Below are 15,399 nucleotides of genomic sequence, written 5' to 3' on the forward strand. Positions count from 1 at the left end.
GGGTGAGGGGGCAGGAGGCAGTCCCACAAACCGTGCTGGTGGCATTGCGCTTTCCAGGTGCCCGAAGGAGGGTGACGAAGGCCAGCGAGACATGGGGGAGGCACGCGAAGAGGTGGGGGGGACCCCGCTTCTTCCCCCTCTGTTTTTTTGAACCTGCTCGATTTTGCCGGTGATGCAGGTGTAATTATTTACCGGGGGGGGGGGGGTGGATAAAACGAGGCCCTAATTCTGCCCTGGCCCCCCCCCCGCCCCGCGCAGCGTGGCGGCGCCGCGGGTTCGAGGCCGCCCGGGGGCCGGTGTCGGCGGGGCTTGCCGGGACTTCCCGGAACGGCGCGGCGGGAGGCGCTGACACGTGGCCGCGCCGGGGGGGCGGGGGGGAGCCGGGGCGATGTGAGCCGGCGGGGCCGGGAGGCGCTGCGCGCATGGCCGCGGGCGGCGGCAGGAAGGTGCCGCCGTGCAGCGCCGAGCACGGCCCGCGCCCCGCGCAGCCCCCGGGCGTGCGGAGGGACGGCGGCGCCGAGCCCTACTGGTCCAGGTAGGGCTGCGGAGCGGGGGCCGCGCTGTGCCGGGGCCCGAAACCGGGCAGCGGTGTGGGGGGACAAGGGGAAACCTGGGGCTCCGGGTCCTGGTTGGAGCCTTCGCTCGGGGAGCTGCGGGCAGCGCTGTGCCGGGAGCCGCGGCGATCCGGGCAGAGCCCCAGGAGCAGCCGGGCAGCAGCGAGGCAGCGCTGGCTGCTCTCCAAGTCGAGTAGTTACGGGACGCAAAAATGAGACTCACACCCACTTTTTAAGTCCAAACTGACTGCTTTTAACAGCACGGGCATAACCTTCAAAACCGGTGTTTGGCACCGGTGTCGCTTAAAATTTTAAGATTTTTTTTCCCTCTAAAGAAATTGAAAAAAATCCCTCTCTCTGTCTTCTCTTTTCTAATTGCTCTCTCAGAGTTAGTAAAACCTGGGGGGGGAATTCCCGTCTGGATTTGCATGCAACAAAGTTTCCATTTAGATCTTGTTTCCTCTGAGAAACGTTAACACGTTTTGCCAGAAGAAAACCTCGGTTTTCCTAAAAACGCGAACCATAGATAGCCGCTTTCCGAAGCAAAAGAGACTGCTGGCGAAATACCCACAGAGAAAGATGTGTTTCGAAGTGATTCGGACCGTCGTGAGCAGCGACCGCGGGTAATTGCGGGATTTCGGTTTGCGCAAAGGAGCAGCGGGATCCCCGGAGCTGCAATCGGCCTCTTATCTATATTGCAGCAATTCGGCACAGCGGCGGTCGCGGCCCTGGCGCTGGGCACGTGCATGCGGCTGCGCCGCGGCCGGGTGCCGTTTCGGTCCGGCGGGCGTTTTCCGTGCGGCGGGTGCGAATCGGTAGCTCTCGGCGTTTGCAGCTGCCTCGCGAGCTCCTGCGCGCAGGGAGGTTTAGTCGAGCGGGGAAGCGATGCGGCCTCGACGCCGGCGGCCTGAGGAGAGGGAAACCCGTATCTCAGCGGGTTTATTTTTCCCCCTTTGCTCCTGCTGCTTCTCCTTTCGTTCTCTTGTCCTCCAGCTGCTCATCCTTCCTTTTCCCCCGCGGTTTATCCTGCCTCTCCCAAACTTTCCCGTGGGTTTCCGATGGCTCCGCTGTCACCCGGCTGTTCTCGCTCTTCCAAGAGCAACGTGTTGGGGCTGGAAAAAGCCCTCACGTTTGTGTGACCCATCTGGCTGTTGGATAACGCTTTTTGTCGGGAGATTTTGACGTGCCAACCACGACCCTGTAGCCCGTAGATACGTGTCCGCACCTCCGGCGTGAAAACGGACGCACCGAGGAGAAAAATCCCTTGCTGAAGGTCGCCGACGAAGTTATCGGCGCTCCGGAGATCGCGGTTTGGACGGCGCTTCTGGAGGAGAGATGTGGCACGGAGAGCTCGGCACGTCCCGGGGCGGAGGAGGCCCGGAGACGCGGGGCGTCGCGGCACTTTCCGGCGTGCCGTGCCCCGCTCCTCTCACCGCAGCTCGTGCCCTTTAGTTGCGGGGTTTATTTTTATTGCACGAAGCACGCGTGTGTATTACCAGCACCTTTTCCCGCTTTCTCCGTCCGGCTTGAACGACTCCCTCCAGCTCGTGTGAGCTGCTGAAATCTGCCAGCGTCTCTGCTTTTGCCGAGAGCAGGAGCTGCGGAGGGGCCGGTGGCGGGGCGCGTGCCGGGGGGCAGCGGGAAGGCGGCCGCGGCCCCGGGGGACAGCCCCGGCGAGGGCGGCACGTGCCGCCGAGGGCCGACGCCGCTCGTGACGGGGATGCGGAGCTGCTTCTCCCGCAGCCTTTGCCACCGCCGCTTTGCGCTGAGGTGGGTTTTCCCGGCTGGATATGCTCCCTCCGGAGCAGGCTGCGGGCCATGGCCTCCTTTCTCCTCCCTGCTTGCTTTGTGCATCAATCTCCACCGATGCATCGAAAAATACAGCGGAAGCATATGAGCGTACGGAGCGGCGAGGAGAGTGACTCCGAATGCCGAGAAAGCTTATGCAGAAAATCTCTATTTGCTTCAGGGGGGAAAAGTGCAATTTAGGTCTCTCAGCAGCTAAATAGTAGCAAATACCTACGCACGTTGCAGGCTACTGCGTTTTGCTTGGTCACCGGCTGGGGGAGAAAGCCATTACCTGCAGGCGATAAAGCGATTGCTGCCGGTTCGGGACCAAATTGACATGTTTTTGGTGCAAATCGTCCTTGCGGTGCAAGACCAGGAGGGCCCCGAGGGCGTCCGGTGGCCGAGGCAGCCCTGGCCTGCTCCTTCTCCCAGGCAGCAGATGTAAGGTTTTCTGCTTGCCGCGCTGGTTATTCCATACGTTCACAGGTGCACGCGGTGCAGAGGGCTCCAGCCTTCGAAGCACCAGCCAAGAAGCTTCCCGTTACTCCCGCCAGACATCGGCGCTGAAGCTCCTTATCGGCCTCATCAGGAAATAGCAATAAATTAATTTGCTGCGGGCAGAGCTGCCCGGCGTGTTTGCCTCTGCCTTGTGCCTCCGTCCCTCTCCGTGACAGCCCCTTTGACACCGTTATAAACGGGCTTGTGCCGGGCCAGATTAACCTGCATTTATCATAATTCCAGTGCAGAGCAAAAGGTGCTCGTTTCAATGTAAGAAAAGCACCCGGGTTGTTTCCCGGGCAGAAGGTGGGTTTGCTCAGCGGCGTGGAAAGCGCGGCGGTCCGTGCCCGGTACAGCGCATGCCGCTGCTGCCGGAGCAAAGCGAGCCGGTTTGCTCAGGGCTTCGTGCTCTGGCCATAAATATAATCAAATAAAAGCAATGTAAAGAGGGCGTGCTCTCACTAAGCCTTTAACTCCGTAGTTTGTGGGCAGAGCGGGAGCGAGCTGAGGTTAGCGGGGCTGCAGGCGGAGAGGCGTTTGCCTCCGCGGGGGCCGCGGGTTTGCAGTGGAACGAGGGTCTCGGCGCTGGCGGCAGGAGCAAATCCTCTTCCTCCCCTTCTTCGCGGTGCAGGGAACCAGTTCTCTCACCAAAACTGTGTTCAGTTTTGGTATATGGTATACTAAACCTGGTATTCATATGCCAAAACTGCACCCACTTTTGTTAGCATATTGTTATTAATTTTATCTTAAACTTGCCAGCTTCTCTCTCTGGGCCATTTGGCCACAACATGTCTTGTCTCTCACTGAAGCATTGCTCCTTCTCCCTCGTATTTCGGAAGGGTAACAAGCCATCTCCCTCGGGAAATGAATAGGCAAGCCCAATAACCAGTGTTATAGCAAATACCTGGATAGGGAGCCTCATGCAAATGCCTCCAGCCTCGTGTGCTGACCTTTCCTTCCCTGTCCTGGAAAGAACAGTTCCTAAAGCTTTTGTTTGCGGAAAAAAGTCAAGCAAACCGGCTTTCCGCCTCGGCGCTCGCCTTGCTCCGCGGCTGAGCGGCCCGTTGCGCCTTGCAGCCTGCAGACGGACGCTGTGGTCTTGCCGCTGGGGTCAAACGGTGCTTGCAATAAAAGTTAGCGTGAAAAAGTCACCGCGTGAGATGCGCTGCGTGTCTCGGAGCAGTGGGACTGCTCTGACCTTTAGTTTTTCAAGGCCAACCCATCCGCCCTGTAAGTCCTCGCTGTGCGCGGAGCTGCCTCTCACCGTGCCGCTTCCCCGTCGCCCTCTCGCCCTCGGCAGGCCCGAGTCCCGCGTGTGGACGGTGATGCTGCTGCTGGGGACGTGCCTGCTGTACTGCGCCCGCGTCGCCGTGCCCATCTGCGCCGTCGCCCTCAGCAGCCGCTTCGACTGGGACAAGAAGCAGTCCGGCGTCGTGCTGAGCAGCTTCTTCTGGGGTTACTGCCTGACGCAGGTTATCGGCGGACACATCAGCGACCGGTACCGGAAATTATTTTTATGTTTTCATCTGCTTGGGCTTTTCCAGTGATGCTTCCTCTGCTGTGACCGTGCAGTTCAGGTCTTGGCAGTGGATGAAGGGGAGCAGCTTTATGGGGCACTGCAGATTGCACCGAGCATGCAATTCCCATTGCTCTTCCCATCAGGGCCCCCAGCCGTGATTCACACGCAGTTTTGACTATCCCACTAAATTCCTGGGTCTTAAAATTGCTGCTATACTTACAGCTAGGTATGCACTGAAGAACTTTGCAGAGGCAAAATCTCCAGCAAAGGTGGGGAGTGCCTAGATGATGATCACTGCTTTAACAATTCCTGCACAGCCACCACAGTGGTTATATTAATGGACACTTAGACCAACATAGCATTTTTCACCTGCATAATGTTTCTAATGGAGGTAGTTTTTAGTAGTCATTCAGTTGTTGCAATAAAAATAAGAAAGCCCACATCCTAAAGTGTTAAGCTGATTTAAAAAAAAATAGCAGGTGTAAAGCAGATCTTATTTTAGAAAAGTGATAAATGGCAGTGCTCTTGCATAGTTCACAGCCGCTGCTCGCAGGGAGTGTTATTTGTCCATTAACAAGCAGTTAAATACACGTGGTGTTGCACAGATGCTTGGAAGGGTTTACAGCCAAAATTGCTAACCAGAGGAAGAAAATATTTCTTTTTTGCAAGGAATTCAGCCTTTTTCTGTTTGATCTGCACGGCCTGTGTTCTCGTTCTCATTTCAGCACCTGCGGGTTTTCCACCCTGTGTTCTTGTGCAATCTTTTCACAAGCAAGCCCCCATCACCCTTTCCAGCCACATCTGGGGAAAGCACATGCCTCCATGCGACTACCCCAGTTGGCTTTAAGGAAAGATCTCAGTAATTTCCTGCTTGAGTTACTCTGCCCAACCGCCCTGTCTTTAGTGAGGAGCACTTTCCTACGAAACCTTTTGTGAGGAGCACGTACCTGGAAGGAGTTCGTTATCCATGCAGTGCACTATGCCATTTCGTTACGCTCCTTCATAGTTTGCAAGCAAATGCTTGCCAAAAAATAAAATGTTAACGGACAAGCATGGCTGATGCAAAAGAGCAAATGGAAGCGAAAACAATGGCATTGTTCGAGGAAGAGGGAACAGTGACAGCAGGGCTGAATTCCCCGGCGTAGGAGACCTTCAGCCTTGCTGGAAAGCTGTCTCGCGGCCCTTCCCGGGCATCGCCTCCTCCCGTGTGCTCCCGCCGGCCGGCACACGGCTCCGGTGGAGGGGCAAGGGAAGGGCTTTGCTGACCCTCGTCCCCAAGGGGCTACAGAGGAGAAGAACAGGTTGGACTGAAAAATCACTCTTAAAAACAGGCTAAACCGGGATGAACACTCCTGGGTCTTGTTTGGGGGCCTTTGCCCTTTTGGCCTTTGCTCGTTTTTGACGCACGTTTTCTGTCTTCCAGAATAGGAGGCGAAAAAGTCCTTCTCCTCTCGGCGTCAGCCTGGGGCTTCCTCACGGTCATCACCCCGCTGCTCACCCACGTCAGCTCTGCCCACCTGGTCTTCATGACCTGCTCCAGGTTCCTCATGGGGCTGCTGCAAGGTGAGGCGAGACCGGCCCCAGCACGCGTGCGCTTCCCTGCCAGGGGCTTCCTTACGGGGCAGCGCGTGGGCGGTAACTTCGGGTGCAAGTTCGGTTTGCAATGCACAAACTCTTCTCCCATGTGTTCGGGCAACCACCTGGCTCAAAACTGCCTCCACATCTAGAACTTCTGCAGGAAAAAAGTGCCATTTCTAGATGATGTCACTGCTAAGTCGCTCCCCTGTAGAAATCTGTCTGCAAGGTGTGGGCTGCCACCGAAAGAAGCTGCAGTTGCTTGCTTTGGAAATCATAAACGGTCCTGTTTGATCTTCTATTTTTTAAAACTCCTTGAAAACGCTTTGTGAAAATTGGTCCTTCTCAAATCTTTGACTCCTTTGGGATGATTTTCCTTCCCTTTTGCTGAGCTGCAACAGTGGGGGACTATGACAATAAGTGCATTGGCAGTGACAAATTTACTGTAGTAACAGTGATGCTAGAAACAAAGTGTTAGGGAGAGGGTGCAAATAAACCTTGCATGGACATGGATTCATCCATTTCATTTTATATCCCTGTTTTGTGTTCACCAAAAGTCTCGTTGCCTTGTCTGGGTGTTTAGCTCCCATGGGATCTTTTCAATTTGCTTTGCTTTGCTCGTGAGCGGGTGCCGGGCGACTGACCCGTCCTGCTTGCCTTGCTCCCAGGGGTGTATTTCCCCGCGCTGGCCAGCCTCCTTTCGCAGAAGGTGCGGGAGAGCGAGCGCGCCTTCACGTACAGCACGGTGGGGACCGGCTCGCAGTTCGGGTAAGTAAGGCAAGTGCCGCGTTGGCTTTGAGCCACGAGTGCCAGAGTCTAAGGACAATGTATGTGATGAAATGCCACTAAATAGTTGGAGGCAAAACTTCCAGCCCAAAGTACATGTGGACTCCCGGGTCCTTGAGGATGTTGGCTGCAGCTGAAGAAGCCTCAGGCTGTGGCTGTCGTGCACGCTCACGCACACGTTGCTGAAGAGTTTGTGTTCTCTGAAATGCAGTTTGCTCTTAACTCTGTCGAGGATTTATTTGGGGGTTTTTTTTCTTTGCTTTTGAGCCAGATTTGAAGAGCCTTTGCAACACTTAATGTCTAAGGGGAGCAGCCTGATGCAGCGGGAGGAAGAGGGTCAGCCTGAGACGAGTCACCTGTCCTCCCTGATAAATGGGGATAATAAAACTTTCCCATCTCTTTTAATTTCCGTGAGAACTTCCCTTCTAAATGGAAAGGTTGTTTAAAAGTCAAATAGAAATATTACTGCGTTTAATCACCTAGAATTCCAGCGTCCCCATGTCTCTTGCTGATTCATCCCTTCCCTGAGATGCTTCCTGCACAGCCGGCCCCGAGAAGCACTGCTGATTCCCGCAGTCCGAGTGACCTTAGCCGGCCCTTTCGCAGGCCTGTACCTCGCTCTGTGGTTTCCCTTGCAGCACGCTTGTGATCGGCGGCGTGGGGTCTCTCCTCCTCGACTGGTACGGCTGGGAAAGCGTTTTCTACTTCTCCGGCTTGCTCACCTTGCTCTGGGTTTACTGCACGTGCAAGTACCTCCTGAACGAGAAAGGTGAGTTCAGCCCCGTTCACCTCCCCCCGGCTGCTGCTCGCTGCCGGCACCCTGGGGACGTGGCAGCTCTTTTCTGCCGGTCCCCTGAGTTCCCCAGCTTTTACACAGTGAATTTTGTTCAGGCGTCTTTGTATAACATACAGTGTGTCTGATCAAGGTACTAAACCCAGAAACAAGCTTTTGAAATAGGAGATCAGCAGTGTGAAAGGTCCAAGTCCCGCGCTGGATCTCTGCTGCTGGGAGTCCGATCCAGCTGCTCGGTGCTCTTCAGCAGCAGTGGCCACACCAGGCAGAGCATGTTCTCCAAAGTGGATTATGCTAAAGCCAAGATACTTATTCCAAAGTAAGAGCATCTACACACAGAGTTGTTCAAGACGGGTTAATCTGGAATATCTGCTCCGAATAACTGTCAGGGAGTAATTCCACATATGGGCAAATGCTGGCTACAGCATCATTTGAGTGTGATCGGTCGGAGCCCTGCTCGTAAGGAGCCCGGTGTGTGCCTGGTGCTGCACAAAATTCAAACCTGGCCCCTGTCCAAAGACATTACTGTCTAATTATAGCAAGAGATGTAACAAATAGGGTGAAGGTGGCTGGATGGGGGAGTGTAGGGACAAAGTGAAGGAATCTTGGCCAGTGTAGTAAGCCTTCCAGTTGCACAGGACAGTGCTGATCATCACTTGCTTTGCATATCTTCTTCCCCGCAGAGCTCATCATCCCCTTGGATTATCTAACGAGAGGCCTCTCCGTATCCAAGCAGACCAAAGTGCCCTGGAAGCAGCTGTTCAGAAAGGCGCCGATCTGGTAGGTGGGTGCTGCGGGGCGAGCGTGGTGCGGCCGGCGTCGTCTCTGAGCCGAGGCCGCAGGGCTCGGACAGCACCGTCCCTCCAAAGGCTTTTCCGCCTCTCTGTGCTTATTTGTTCTGTGTATTTGCATTTTTCCCACTTATTTAGATATGTGGGAAAATATTAGCGGGTTTTCAAATCCCTTCTATGTAAACGAAGAACCCAAGAGGTGACCTGGAGAAAAGGTGGTTTATTGCTCTGCGGAGGAACGTTAACCTCGAGTAACCATGGGTGCTTCCGCCGGCGCCGGGTCCCGAGAGAGCCCCGAGCAAAGCCCTGAGCAAAGCCCCGAGCAAAGCCCCTCGGAGCGGAGCAGCTCTCGCGGTGACGGGGACACGGCTGGGGACGGCACTCGCGTAATCGCGGTGGCGATTCGCCTTGCCCGAAACCGTGAGCGGGCGTCGGGCATCCGTGCAGAGGGCTTGGGGCAGCGAAGGGACTCGTGCTGCTACCTTGGGCAAGCCAAGTGCAGTAGTTATCTATGGAAAAACCTCAGGAAGCAACTCCAGTGCCGCAAGGGATTTATTTATAGGCCAGGAACTGAAATATTGGGTTGCCAGAAAGCCTGTTTTTTACCCGGCATGACCTGTCGCTGTCACTGGTTGTTTCCTCCCCGCCGTGTGTTTTCAGGGCTGTCATCATCGCTCAGCTTTCCACGGCCAGCACGTTTTTCACCCTCCTCTCCTGGCTGCCGACTTTCTTCAAGGAAACTTTTCCCGAGTCGAAGGTAAGTCGGCTTTTTGGCAGGCAGCAGAAAGCGATCGCCGGTCTCCGCACAAGTGAGGGAACGGGGGGGATTGGCGTCCCCCCGTGCACCCCGTCTGCAGAAAGCTTCTGCACGCCTCCAGAGCGGGGGACGGGGCTTCCCTGGGATTTGGGGTGTCTGGATCTGGCCCGTGGGATCCTGCACGGCTTACGCACCAATTTAATGCAGCGGCCCCTCCGCTCGCCCAGACCGATAGAGGGTGATTTTGGGATCCTCCATTGCTTCTTTTCGTGGGCACTTTCCTGGCAGGGAAGAGGGAGTCGTGTTTGGTTTTTAGGCTGCTCTTTGCTGAGGGAAGGATGGTTTGCAAATGGCACAGAGCTCATCGCGTTGCAAATGACCACCAGCCTGTTCATTCCTATCTTTACATGGTTTTTTTTTGTTTTTTTTTTTTTAACTGTACTGGCATTGTAGAGCTCAGAGCAGCCCAAGAAAGTTGTAATTATAGTTAATAACATGTACTTTAAAAAACGCTGCAGCGGCTTCCCTCTCCTCAGCATAAATGATGTCCCCATTTTCCAGAAACCTAGTTAATACCTGGGCTGCAAGCTAATATTTTGGTGTCTCCTTGTTCTCAGACACTGGCACAATCTTTTCCACAACGGCTCTGTCAGGTTTTTAAATAACTTCCAGAGCCGCTTCCAAATGCCTCTTAATATTACATTTGTAAGGCGCTTTATGGCATACTTGATATTTATATTAGAATCATGTATTAAACCAGCAAACATATTGTTGTGACAAGATCTGTGCACCTCCGGTAATATGCTTGTGTGGCAGCAATTTGCCATCTGTTAGGCATTATATCGCGGTGCTCTTATGTAAGATGCTCCCTATAATGTTCCTGCATCTGATAATCGCTCCCTAGGTTTTAATAAAACGCGGCTTGCTGGTGCTCGAGCCCCAGGGTTGACAGTAATCCCGAGCGTGGTGAAACCGTGTCACCCGCTGCTCGCGCTCCCTTTCTGGAGGAGGGGACGCCGTGCCCCCGCCGCGCCGGGCGGCCGCTCTGCAAAGAGGCGGCGCGGATGGAGGTGGCTGGAGGGACGGCGGGGTGAACCAGCTCGGGGGAAGCCCAGCCCCGCTGATTTCGGTTCGCGGTGCATCTGGGCACCCGAGCATCTTGAGCAGCTGCAGTCCAGATGCCCAGTAATCATCGGTGATTACAAACGTGGCAAGCTTTCTTAATTGAAAACAGACCAAAGTGTGTTGCTACCCGTAACGTTACCTAATCCCGGCATTAGAAAACCCTCGGCTTCGCAGTAATGCTGCTAAGGAGCTTGAAGCTGGTGTCTGAAATTTTGCTGGCGGTTTTACTGATGACCCACAAGGCAGAGTAACAGATCCCGCGGGCTTCCCGTGGCCGCGTGGCTCCCCGCCCCGTCGCCCGGCTGAGCAGCGGGCTCTGCCGCGGCCGGTCCCTCCGCGCTGCTGCCGGCAGAGCTTCCTGCCTCTCCGCCCTGGAGGTGGCACCGCCGAAACCCAGTTAAACACAGCAAACTAAACACTGCGAGCCGTGGGAGGCGGTTCAGGATCCTGCAAGGAGTCCTGCTCTCTGTTTTTCTCCTTTTTACGGATAGCAAATAAAGCAAACAAGCTCGGCTCCGGTAGCATGCTCCTCTGGGTTTTTGCTCCCTTTTAGGGCTGGGTGTTCAATGTAGTCCCGTGGCTGGTTGCAATTCCAACGAGCTTATTCAGTGGATTTCTGTCTGATCATTTAATCAACCAGGGTAAGAGCTCTTTTGGCTTTTCCTCATTTTTATCCTAAGTTACGTTTACCCTAGACTCTCCTGGCTGGAGAGCAAGGTTAACTGTTGAGCTGTCCTTGACTGGAACGCTTCCTTTCTCTTTTCCAGGGTATAAAACCATCACCATTCGTAAGTTCATGCAGGTAAGAGAAATAAAGCCAGGCGAAGGCAGCTGGAGCTGCCTGCCAGCCGTGGGTGCATGGCAGTCTGCTGGGGAAGGGCGGGCTGGGTCTCCTACAGAGCCCGGCTGGTGGTTAGAGATGGAGAGAAAATAGGTTTTATAGCTTTGCTGATAGATTAGTGATCAAACAGTTTGTCTGCAGAAGGAGCTGCTTTCTTTGTCACAGAAAAGCTGCTGTGGCATTTAATTTTCCCTTTCTTCCAGGTCATCGGCTCAGGTGTTTCGAGCATTTTTGCTTTGTGCCTGGGTCAGACATCCAGTTTTTGCAAAGCTATAGTGTTTGCCTCGGCCTCTGTTGGACTTCAGACCTTTAACCACAGGTAACGAGAGTGATGAGGACACTAGCTGTGGCGCTTAGCTCGTACCCACACTCGTCGTGTTGGGGTCCCCAAGCAGGCTACCTCCACCCTTATGTCAGTGCAGAAACCAGCACCGGTCTGAGTGTCGTACACTGGTCCCTGCAAGGCTGGTGGAGTTTAGGGACCGCCGGGCTGGAGATGCTCCAGCAACACCTGTGGACCTCATCTAGCTTGGGGAAGGGCTAGACACATTGAGGAGGGCACATCTGACCGAGCAGATAGTAGCACGTGAAGCAGAAGGTGAATTGCGTTTTGATCCTTCCAAGTGCTTTAAGTGAGCTGTTTTGAATTGAATCCTTTTCCTTCTGTTACTCTCTTGTGTTGCCCAACGCTCAGCCACTTTCTTTCTTTTCTTTACTGTGACATTTCATGTCTAGGATCCTCTGCTTTTGTCTAACAGACCGAACGATGTGTAAACAATGAAAAAGACAATCATGTTCCATTAAAACAGCCTTTTTTTCCTCTCTGTTTCTCCATAGTGGTATCTCAGTAAATGTACAAGATCTGGCCCCCTCGTGCGCTGGCTTGCTCTTCGGTAAGGCTCCCCGAGGGTTTGTGTCCGTGCTGGGAGGATGCCGCGTGCGCGGGGGGGGCACTGCCGTGGGCACCGCAGCGTTCGCAGGAGCAGCACCGTGCACCGCTGATCTGCATGCGCAGCCCCAGCTTCCCTGTCCGCACGGACCTGCGGCCACGGGGAGTGGGGAACGGCAGGAACGTGCCCTTTCGTTAGTGAAGTGATTGCGTGCACAGAGGGGTGGGAGGAGGATAAGCATTTTGGCCTGATCATTGTCCCGGCCGTCAGCAAGGCACTTTGCTCGGTGCACAGGTCGGCATCGGGTGGGAACCCCGGTGAAGCCCTCTGCGTCCCTGGATTCCTGTGAGCCGAAGCAATAGGGCAATTTCCCTTTCTTTCCTTCCCAGGCGTTGGAAATACCGGTGGAGCCCTGCTCGGTAAGGCACCTTCCTGCAGCTCTTCCTTTGCTGGGGAGCCCCTCGCAGCTGGCGGGCAGGATCTGGCCCCAGCCCTTGCATCCGTGTCTCCTCTCCCGCGCGCAGGTGTCGTTTGCGTGTACCTGGCTGGCTACCTGATCGAAACTACCGGCTCTTGGGCTTCCGTTTTCAACCTGGTGGCAGTTGTCAACAGCGTCGGCCTCTGCACGTTCCTGATCTTCGGAGAAGCCCAGAGGGTGGACACGGACTCCGCTTATATAGACTTGTAGAGACGAGCTCAGCAAGCCAATGAAGGATAGCAGGGTGTCACGTCTATGTGTCGTTGTCGCACAAGTGCCAAAGAACATATTTTCTTTTTGTAGATGTTTAACAGGGGAAAAAAAAGTGCCAAGACCCTATACTTAACGGGTCTGATGAAACCCACAGGAGAAAAGAAATCTAGCGTTCGCTTTTTGCTCAGGGGATGGCTGATGGCCTGGAGAGCCGACCAGCTCAACATCACCAGTGAGAATTGGGGCCATGTGGCTGGTTTGCCCCAGTCCATTTCTAGTGGGCGAGTATCCACGTGGCCAGAACAGCTTATCCCGCTTGACTCTGAGCGATGCCGCGATCTGCACCCTCGCCGTGGACCACCGACCGCTCCTTGAGGGAGAGCTGCTTTCCCTGCCGGGAGCTGCTTCCTCTGTGCTCTGCTGTCCTGAGACCACGCAGAGGATCGCCAGCTCTTGGGCTGCCGGTCCACACATTTCGTCTGAACTAAATGCGAGGAATAGTCCAAAAGAACGTACCTCTGCCCTAAACTGTCCCTGTGTGCCTTCCTTTTGCAGTGTGCTCGACGGGTACAATCGGGTGTAGAAGAGAATGGGTCGTGTGACGAATTCAAGGCTTCCCTTCAGGGGAAGCGTAGATTTCTGGCTGGACGTCTACTGTGGACCCTGGGCGTGAGGTTGCATCTATACTGCCTTCACCGTGCTTGAGCCGAGACTGGAGTTTGCAGGCCAGACTGCTGGATCCAGTTGGGTCCATCCTCGCTCAGGGGTTGTGCCCGAGGGCTCCTCTTCGCCAGCAGCTGGAGAGCAGACCCAAACCGAGGTAGACAACCTCAGAGCTGAGAGCAGAGGACCACCCAGAGCCTGGGCTCGCTCACCCAATGGTGACGTTTGCCATTATATATACACCTGGCAGTATAGACGTAGCCAAGGAATCCTCCGGGAGTTGTTTTGCTGAATGCCGTGAATGTATATGAAGGTCATGTTCTGTACTATGGATCTATAATCCCCAAAGCTTTCTGCTTTAAGTGTCCTCCATGTGCCTTCAACGGGGCGCAGGAGACGTTCCAAAGAGCCTGCAACGGGCATGTTTTCTTCCTGTATTACATGTAAAGCTAATTTCTGCATTGTGGATCCATAGTACCGGATGTGGATCCGTGCTCTTCCCCGTATCAGAGGGAAATATTTGGCTGTATATGCCTCTGAGCCTGAATGTCTTAAGTTATTTATAAATATCTTTAAATTTAAAGTACCAAATTCTATAGTCTATTTTCTGTACTTGAGGCCTGATTCTGCATGCATATTTCATGGAGGACTCCCACCGAAACCCACAGCATTTCTAGAGGAGAAGGTTTTGTCAGCCTACACTCTTTGGTTTTGTGGGATCTATTTTAAATGTGACATTTCGTATTAAATTTGCTGCTTTTCCTCCCACGCCTTGCTTGCAGCCGGAAAGAATCTCTTTGCTTCTCTTGCACTTACTGCAATGCTTCTGCTGGGGCTTGGGCCCGGCTTTCCCGAGGGCTCACTCGGGTTTCGGGCGCAGACGTGTTGGCAGGTCCGTTGCGAGTGCAGCCGATGGGAATCGGGGCCAAGCTTGCGAGCCGGGGGCAGCTCCAGAGCTGCTCGGGTGCAGAGGGGAGGCAGCTAAAACCACACTCGCCACACAGGAAGGCTATAGACCACATTAGTTATCTGCAAAAAAAAAAAAAAAATCCTCTGCCCCTCTTTTTTTTTTCTTTGCCAAATTTCTTCTTGGAGGATATCTTGCAGCCGTATTAAGCTTCTAAATACAGAGGTTTATAATGAAAATACAGACTTTTAATTGCAGAGACACTAATGGGTGCCGCTAATCTAAGCTGAGCTACTTACAGGGGGTATTAAGAGATAAAGATGCAACTGCCTGATGCCTTCACAAGAGAATATAGCATCTGTGTGGCCTGATTTGGGGCCAGAGAGATGGCAAAGAGCATTTTCTCCCTCTGCTTTTCCCCCCCTTGCTACCGTAGGTGCCACCTGTGTCTGGGCAGAGCCGGGACACGGGAATGCCGCTGGGAAATGCCTTTAAAGCAGTGGGTAAAATGGGAGGGGGCACACGGCAAATGTAACCCCGGCCATCGAAGCATCTCTTTGGCAGCACTGTGTCTGGTCCAGCCTGTGCAGATTTTTTGCACGGCCTTTTCCTATACTGACACACACAAAAAGAAAAGTCCCGGATGACCGAACCGGTGTTGCTGTGCCTTCTTTGCTGTTCCGAATAACGCTTTGGTGGGTCATCAGGACTGTCTGTCTCTGTAAACCTGCTAATAAGTTATATATTTGAAGGACATTTGAGGCTTCGGTTTCACTGTGTTCACCCGCCTTTGGCAAAGTGCTGAAACCATTTTGCATACCTCTGCTATTATTAGTCTAAGCGACGTCGCCAAAGCTTGCCGTCCGAGAGGTTCTGTTACGGAAGGACCTACCAAAATAAAGGAAGACAATCATTCGGGAGCGTCTGATTTTCATTTGAGTGCTAATTTGCATGCTCGGTAAGGGACAGCAGAGCCCAACTATACTTCACGTGGCCACCTTGACAGTGCTGGGGAGCAGCAGGCTGGACCTCAGCACACTGCGGGCTACCTGCTCTTCCCCCTTATTTTGCCCCAAAAAAGGGAACTGGAAAAATGACTGAAAACCTGTTCTTCAACAGAGCTATGGTCACTACAGCACTGGGGTCCAGTATAGAGCTAGATGTAGATGGATACGGCCCGGTCTGTATACAGATGGGTGCAGTCCAGTATCAGCTGTTAGG

The 15,399-nt window shown here is 54.0% G+C and overlaps 1 protein-coding gene across 1 annotated transcript; it reads left to right on the plus strand.

Moving 5' to 3' along the window:
- Positions 1–320: 320 nt before the first annotated feature.
- On the plus strand, positions 321–15,098 carry SLC17A9 (solute carrier family 17 member 9). The gene is made up of 13 exons (XM_026092851.2): positions 321–535; positions 4,141–4,338; positions 5,783–5,922; positions 6,603–6,702; positions 7,359–7,489; positions 8,197–8,293; positions 8,965–9,061; positions 10,740–10,827; positions 10,954–10,988; positions 11,231–11,346; positions 11,865–11,920; positions 12,307–12,336; positions 12,442–15,098. The coding sequence occupies exons 1-13, from the start codon at positions 423–425 to the stop codon at positions 12,603–12,605; spliced, it is 1,365 nt and encodes a 454-aa protein (XP_025948636.2). The 5' UTR covers positions 321–422; the 3' UTR covers positions 12,606–15,098.
- The last annotated feature ends 301 nt before the right edge of the window (positions 15,099–15,399 follow it).

The sequence above is a fragment of the Dromaius novaehollandiae genome, chromosome 16 (assembly GCF_036370855.1).
Source record: "Dromaius novaehollandiae isolate bDroNov1 chromosome 16, bDroNov1.hap1, whole genome shotgun sequence".
NCBI lineage: Eukaryota > Metazoa > Chordata > Aves > Casuariiformes > Dromaiidae > Dromaius > Dromaius novaehollandiae.